Source organism: Limulus polyphemus, unplaced genomic scaffold (genome assembly GCF_000517525.1).
Source record: "Limulus polyphemus unplaced genomic scaffold, Limulus_polyphemus-2.1.2 Scaffold445, whole genome shotgun sequence".
NCBI lineage: Eukaryota > Metazoa > Arthropoda > Merostomata > Xiphosura > Limulidae > Limulus > Limulus polyphemus.
In genome coordinates, this window is record NW_013666055.1 from 246,467 (window position 1) to 254,407 (window position 7,941).

The 7,941-nt window shown below is 34.5% G+C and overlaps 1 protein-coding gene across 1 annotated transcript in view; it reads left to right on the forward strand.

The window, feature by feature from the left end:
* Nucleotides 1–7,941, forward strand: part of LOC106458324 (protein crumbs homolog 1-like) — a 75,887-nt gene that overhangs the window by 39,211 nt on the left and 28,735 nt on the right. The window contains exon 5 of the mRNA XM_022384505.1: nt 5,989–6,142. Coding sequence (XP_022240213.1) covers nt 5,989–6,142 — 154 coding nt within the window. The remainder of the gene's footprint in view (nt 1–5,988; nt 6,143–7,941) is intronic.

Consider the following 7,941-nt stretch of genomic DNA (forward strand, 5'->3'; position numbering starts at 1 on the left):
CACAGATTGCCCATTGTGTAGCTTTGTGCTTAATTACAAACAAAATACCATTTATATCAAAATTTAATTAAGCTTCTATTACAAGCATTTTATTACAATTAGTTATTATGGTAACTTGAAGGTTTTTAGCCATATGAACTTCCAGTCAGCTTGAGAAAGCATAGGATCATGAGTCATGTTCAATTCCTAAAATACGTGCAAATACTGTACACCAATGAAGTGTTTGTAAACGAAAAACAATGTCATTTTGCTTATTGAGTTCGTTACACAGCAAAATGTGCCTCTTACAATAATATCAGACGATTTAATCGCCCGCCTACCATACATAATATGAGAATTAAATAAGTGGTTTTACACTTTTATGTTTGCAATATTTATGAGAAACTCCAAAACTATAAATACTACACAGAAAATTACGCTACTTAATTAATTCTTATTGGTGATAGTTACCAATGAATTTAATACAATATAAACCAATTCAATAATTTAGAAGGTCAAACAAGAAAGTTCATATAGTCATTGTCAGACGTTAAGTTATGTTAGCCAATTGTCAATTAAAGATTTTACTTATACTTCTTAATAGTATGAATATATACTGTGTTCTTGTTGTTGTTGGGTTTAGGATTCTTCTACAGTAGGTGTCTGTAATTTGTTGGCGATAAATTCAACAATAAATGAACAGCACGCACTGCACTTGTTTTCAAAATAATGTATATATTCGAATTGGTTAAACATTTCTACAACAAATTCTTTACACTATAGAGATTATAGGCATATCATAAACACTATATATATAGTTTTCTTCTTCTTCTCAAAAGTCCACTAAAGCCTATTCAACTACTTTAGAATTTCATTTGACAAGCCGAACTATTTTCTCTCTTATTATCGCACTAGTATTCTGTGTATAATTAACTTACAATTGTGGCGCTAGTTACCGCAGTCGTATACTGCTCTTCCAGTAATCGTTTGGTCTTCTTTCTTCAAAATATCCTCTGTTCCTTTTGTCAAAGTGCACTCAGGCGGATTCAATTACTTTGACGGAATAAATTATTATTCTTATCTCCTTTTCTACTGTTAGTCTTACTCTAACATACTAAACATTAGGTTTATGTTAATCGTTAGGCCTATCACTTCTACGGTAGTTAACTTCACGCCGAACTTATCCTTGGCCGTGACTTTACTCTCTTCTGCTACTGTCTGTCTGCTGTTTCCGTTCGTCTCATACCATTTATATCTTTATCACTTAATCGTCTACCCGCCTTCTAGAAATCTCTATATTCTCGAAGTCAGTATATTGCACGCAACATTCGATAGTCTCAGCATCAATGAATTATAAACACAACTTTCAACAATCGTCTGCTTTTAATTCTCTTATTATAAACAAAACTAAACAATCATAAAATATTCCCTCACAAAATAAATTAACCAATAATATCTACAATAAACAGTGTTTTATATCATGACAGTCATAAATAACCTGCAAATCTTCATAATTAAAGTTCAAAGAATTACTGTAGTTAAAGCGAAATCAAAGTTCGGTGGAAATAGTGTCATCACCCGCATTTATATAATACATGACCCAGTGGGTAAGCACTAAGTTCTAGTTTATTTGGTTTGGTTAGAATTTCGCCCAAAGCTACACGGCGACTATCTGTGCTATCCGTCCCTAATTTAACAATGATAGACTAGAGGGAAGGCAGCTAGTCAGCACCTCCTACTGCCAACTCTTGGGCTACTCTTTTACCAACGAATAGTAGGATTTACCGTCACATTGTAACGCCCCCACAGCTGAAAGGGCGAACATGTTCAGTAAGGGAGATTAGAATCCACGACTTGCAGAATGCGAGTCTAGCGTCCTAACTACCAGACCTTGCCAGGTCCCAGCGCTAAGTTTACGGATTGTCAACGCTAAGTACTTCGGGGTTCGATTCCTCGTGGTGGACAGGGCGCAGTGTGTACCTTTATGCTCAAACAAGCAAAATTAAACTTATACACAACCAATGAATAAATAATATACTGTTTAAATCAACTTATAAATATAATTGCAAAAATTATGATGTAGTCAATAATGCTCAACACATTATTACCTCACTAATGATCAAAATATTTCTAAGAAAAAGAAAACTGAACAGTTACTGTGTGTCATATATCATAAGATAGAGTACTCTGGCGACAACTTACATAACTAATGTAACATTTATGATAGCACTTTCTAGTGGAAATACTCTGACGTCACATGATAGTTCTTTCAGGTAGAAACACGTGAAAATAATCTGAAGTAATGTGATAACACCATCATGTGGCAACATACGAAACTATTCTGACTTCTCCTCTAACGACATGAGTCACATAACCTACTTACACAAGTCTATCAGCATCTGTAGTTGGATGGCCTTCTAACTAACCTTGACTATTTCAAGTTATGAATCAACGAAAGTAATCATTCTAACACACATTATTATAGGTGAAAAAACCGAAAAGTGAAAATAAACTCCAGGACTGAAACTTGAACTCAAATTCTTTGGCTAAAAGGGCTATTACTGTACCGACTGAAATGTCCAAAAGTGCAAGCCGTCCCTCTTCTCCTTTTATCTATAAGTCTGTTTTTACTATACGTATGGACTTCAAACTACATTTTGATGTAACAGCCAAGCAATTAGTTGGTTGATTTTCCAAAACTCAACCAAATCATAGAAATCTAACTAGAATGAGTATATGTATTTTTTGTTATTATTATTCAGTTCATATTATGAATCAATGGAAGTAAACATCACCGAAAGTAAAAAACAACAACAACAACAACAATAAGTGGAAAGAAATTCCGGGAACGTTGCTTGGACCCAGGATATTGGTAACCTTGTATATCAGTAAATAATATCAGTTGCCTACACTTGTAGACAGTTCTCTAATAGTACCAAAAATGAAGAAGTGAGTGAACACCATTATGCCGTCATAACTGGTCTTTTTTGGTTAGTTAATATCCATATTCAGTAGGGTTGAATATCCTCAATGCTTTGTTTTTAGCACGAACATGGTAACATTTTTAATTTGTGAATTAGTTCAGTAATAACTCCTAACTGTATGTGCTGAAAGATTATGTTTTTCTTACGGCAAGAATACAGAGAGTTGAGTATATTGTATTGAAATTATTTTGAATATGGAAATCATCAAATCACCTGACAACCACAGACGATATAAAGTCTGGAAGAACAACATGTATCAGAACTACATTTTGATATTGTTTGGCACTGCGTAGGCAGTATGATGCTACGAAAAATTGATCGTTTTTGGGAAGAATATGTAACAGCCATTTCCGACCCAAAAACAAAAAGCCATACATTCAGATCATAAAGATGTGTTCCGGTCGGGGAGTTAGAATTTCCAAGATGGGGATATCCTTTATATTTAATGAAATTGGAAGACAAAGAAATATGTAGAAAACCGTACGATAGGTACGTAGCCACAGGAAAATAGTAGCACGTGTTGACAACTGACGAAACGTGTGTGTAACTTGAAAACTGTAACAAGTATTGTGCCATTTTCTACTGGTCAATAAGTGAAAACAATTTCCAAAAATGGTCCACAGTATATCGTGGGTTAACTTCGATTCATAATCATCGCTGGATACGGCGCCAGGGGCAAGTTAGGGGTCAAAAGAGCAGATACAAAGGTCAAACTAAACTTTGCTTACTATCAGACCAATGTTTTGGACGATTTTTATTGCCCAGAAATAACGGTTTTGTATGGAAACAAGGCCAAATGGGTGTGTGTGTGTTTACCAAGATAAGGTGTTCAGTCACAACTGTTATTAATATAACGTACTCAACCACTGTAATAGCCACAGATATGATCTAATCTGTTCTTTGTACTATGAGTATTCTAAGGTATAGGTGTAAATACACAATAATCCTGGGATTAAATACGATCATTAACAATCACATTTCAACATGATCCTGGTATTAAATACGATCATCAACAACCACATTTCAATACGATCCTGGTATTAAATACGATCATTAACAACCACATTTCAACATGATCCTGGTATTAAATACGATCATCAACAACCACATTTCAACACGATCCTGGTATTAAAAACGATCCTCAACAACCATATTTCAACATGATCCTGGTATTAATTACGATCATCAACAACCATATTTCAACATGATCCTGGGATTAAAAACGATCTTCAACAACCATATTTCAACATGATCCTGGTATTAAATACGATCATCAACAACCATATTTCAACATGATCCGGGGATTAAATACAATCATCGACGACCATATTTCAACACAAATGCACTCTTATAAAAGTATGATAATTAACTTATACGTTATCAAGTGGTAGTCAGTACTAAAGTGAGAATTATATAAAATAAACAAGAGCAATCAGAAAGATTGTATACCCTCGTCCCGCCGCTCCTCTTCGGGGTTACATGCGTTTATATTGGATAACGTCAAATTTTACCTTTTAAAACTCAGAAAATCCTTCTCAGGTTCAGAATGATCAATGATCCGGGTCATTTTTGTAGTGTGATGAGGAATCTCAACTTAATGTGCCCATGAAATTTGGTACAGAGAAATTTTGATACAGAGTTCTTACCCCAAAACGCTAAAATGCTCTATCTCCCCATTATAAAAAATGCTTCAAAGTGATCCAGAATCAGAATCAGAAATTGGATCCAAACCAAATTTAGGAATGACTGTCTCGTATTAGCTTCCCATATTGTATAAAATTTTCGTGTACATCGGTTTATTAGTTTTCGAGATATGCGTATGGAAACACAGACAGGTAGACACACGGACCCAATTACAATACCCTCGCCCCTCCTCACCCCCGCGGGAGAGGGTAAAAAGAGTGTATACAAAGATAACTTAAGCCTATTCTTAAAGCTCATATACACATCTTTTTCTTTAATTTCACTGAACGATTCCATGTATTACCTAAGCGCATGCTTACTTCTCACTCTATATAGCTATTGCAACGTAAGCTATGTATTTAACTAACCACTGACTCTAAAATATTCAAAGCGTAGCTTTTACACTCACATTTAGAATTCTAATTTATATATGTGCTTCTGATGAAGTGAAAGTTTCTCTTACGTGAAAAATTACATCATATTAACATAATACAGAAATAAGACTAAGCGACAAACTTCGTTTGATAATATATGCGATGCTCATATATTTTGGGTTATTTCTCCAACTATAGAGCTCTGGTGTTCTAAAATACCTTGTGCGAGAGATCCTTCCCGAATATTGACACTGTCTCAGTGTCCCAAAGCATCTTTCCACCATAATGTTAATCTATCTTACACTGGAAGGTTGTTTTCCAATTATATGGAAATTTTGTAGATAACGGAAAGATATTGAATTTAACAAGATTCAAAAATAAATTACCTTATCTGGTTGTTTTCTAGTAATAAATTAATCAGTTTACGTGTCTGGTAGGAAATAATCATTTGGATTAAATCAACAAATCTAGTGCATAATTTTATGTAAGATTCAGACAAGTCACGAACTTAGTGATTTAAGGGTGTTCAAGCGGCTGTAAACCTATATTAAACGTATATAAATGCAATAAGTGACATTGCTTGAAGGGCCACCTGCAGGATGTTTATCTGTACGAAGTTCTGGTGTGTAACTACAACCATTATTAAGTTTGCGAGAGTCACTAGTGTCGAAGTGTAAATATCAATGTTTTAGTTTCCTTTCTGTAACATACATAAGGTACTGGTACAACTTATCATTAGCTTGTTTCACTGTTTCTCGTAAACTTTAACTAAACAACAAATCACAAAAGTTAACTAGTCAGATGACAAACCAGACTTAGCTATTTATCAAACACCTTTCGAGTTTCATAGTTTACTATTCTAACAACCCTTGGATTAAATATCTTTGTGAAAAATTAAACTTTGTTAATAGTAATAACTAGAAAATAACGTCTAAAGAGTGTAAGGAGGATTTTTGTTTTCCTTGCAGAGTCGTTTCACTTGTCAATGCTGCACGGGATATATTGGTCGTTATTGTGAAGAAAGAGATGGTTGCCATGGAAACCCTTGTAATAATGGTGGCTTCTGCGTTGATATTACAGAAGGACTTGTTGATACCACATTCCAGTGTCTTTGTCCTCATGGTAAGACAGTGTTCATACTTTTTCCTCTGTTATTTCCTGTGGCTTTAACTTATGCATAAATATGAAAGAAAATTTGTGTAGTACAAACTCCAGGGGAGAGGTCATTTCAGTTTGTTATTGATACTAGCGACTGTTTGTACTAGTAATTACTAATCGTAGTATTCATGCCTTATTGAAAACAATTTAGAAAAAGTGAACATTTTCTAAAAAGGGATTTTTCTGAGTAGTACTGCACGGGAAAAATGTTCGGATTGTGCCGGTATAAACTATAATGTTTTTATATATTAAAAGTGGTACCCTTTATTGAAAAAATAACACTCTTTTTTCTTTAAGAACTCCATTTTTAGTACTATATTTACAATTTACATCAATAAAGACTATATCAAACCCACACGTACAGTCCTAGTGAAAGTCGTGTTTTTGTTGTCAGGAGAGTAATTTTATTTAAAATTGTGTTGTGTGTTAAAGAAATGGTTTTTGCATATACTGTAGTTATTTTTCTAATTGTTTGAGTCTTGAATATCCAAAGCGTGAAATTTTATGGATTTGTGTTTGTGGTGTCATTCAATAGATGGCGCTACATTGTATCATTATTTCGGTCACGTGCATAGATATATACATATATATACACGCTACGTCCATTATTATAAGATGATAACAATTAGTCGCAATTCATAATAATCCATAAAATGTATATTTTTGGACTCTCTCAAAATCAAGAAGTTTATAGAATAACAAATACCAGCTTTTTGTTGATCTTTGTTTCACGTCAAAATTGTGTTGAAATTTTGAGATAGTAAAGGTAGAAGATACCAAAACAGTAGTGTGTAAAAGTGTTAGGACAAGATAATATTTTATCATTCTTTCCATTTTATGGGGCTAATTCTTCCATGCCATTAAATAATGTAAATTTCAACACCATGGTAATGCTTCACTGATCCCTGTTGACAATTCAATGAGCCAGGATGAGAATACTTATCATTCTTTAAATATACTTGCACCAAGGGCATGTCATAAGGGTTCTGTTTGCATGAACATACTGATCAAATTTAGGGTCTGAAATAACTGTCATGGTACCCCATTCAGTGTCTTAACTATATAGAAAGAAGCTAGCATATGGTACCGGCATATGCTAGAAGAAATCAATTTAATAGCACTCCACAAATAAACCTTGATAGAAACAGTGCTTAACACTATATATATGCTAAGTTTTGTTGTCATACCACGACCCAAAAAGCGTAGAGAATTGTCAGTAGAGCAGAAAATTCGCATAAAATCTTTACGTGATGCTTGTTGGACTCTTCGACAAATTGCTGCAGACTTGAAATGCTCCCCACACATTGTCAAGTGCACCCTAGATCGTGAGGCCGAGACAGGTAAATTTGAAAATAGAAAAGGAAGAGGCAGAACACCTAAACTCAGCGATACTGATGTTAGGTATCTTCGTTTATGCAGCCTTCAGGACAGAAGGAAGACTGCCACTGATCTCAAGCATAAGATAAACGACTATGTACCATAGAAAAGTGTCCAGATCTCCAGTATCAAGAATGGAATATCTGGTCGTGTAGTAATTAAAAAACGTTACTTAGATCTGCAAGTATTGTCAAGAGACTGAAATTTGCTAAAAGTACAAAACTGGACTGTTGATGATTGGAAAAGGGTGTTATGGACGAATGAGTCCAAGTTTGAAATATTTGGTTCAACTTGTAGGCTGTACGTCTGGCGTGAGAAAGGTGAAAGATACTTACCTCAATGCATAGCACCTACCATGAAGCATGGAGGAGGCAGTGTGATGGTTT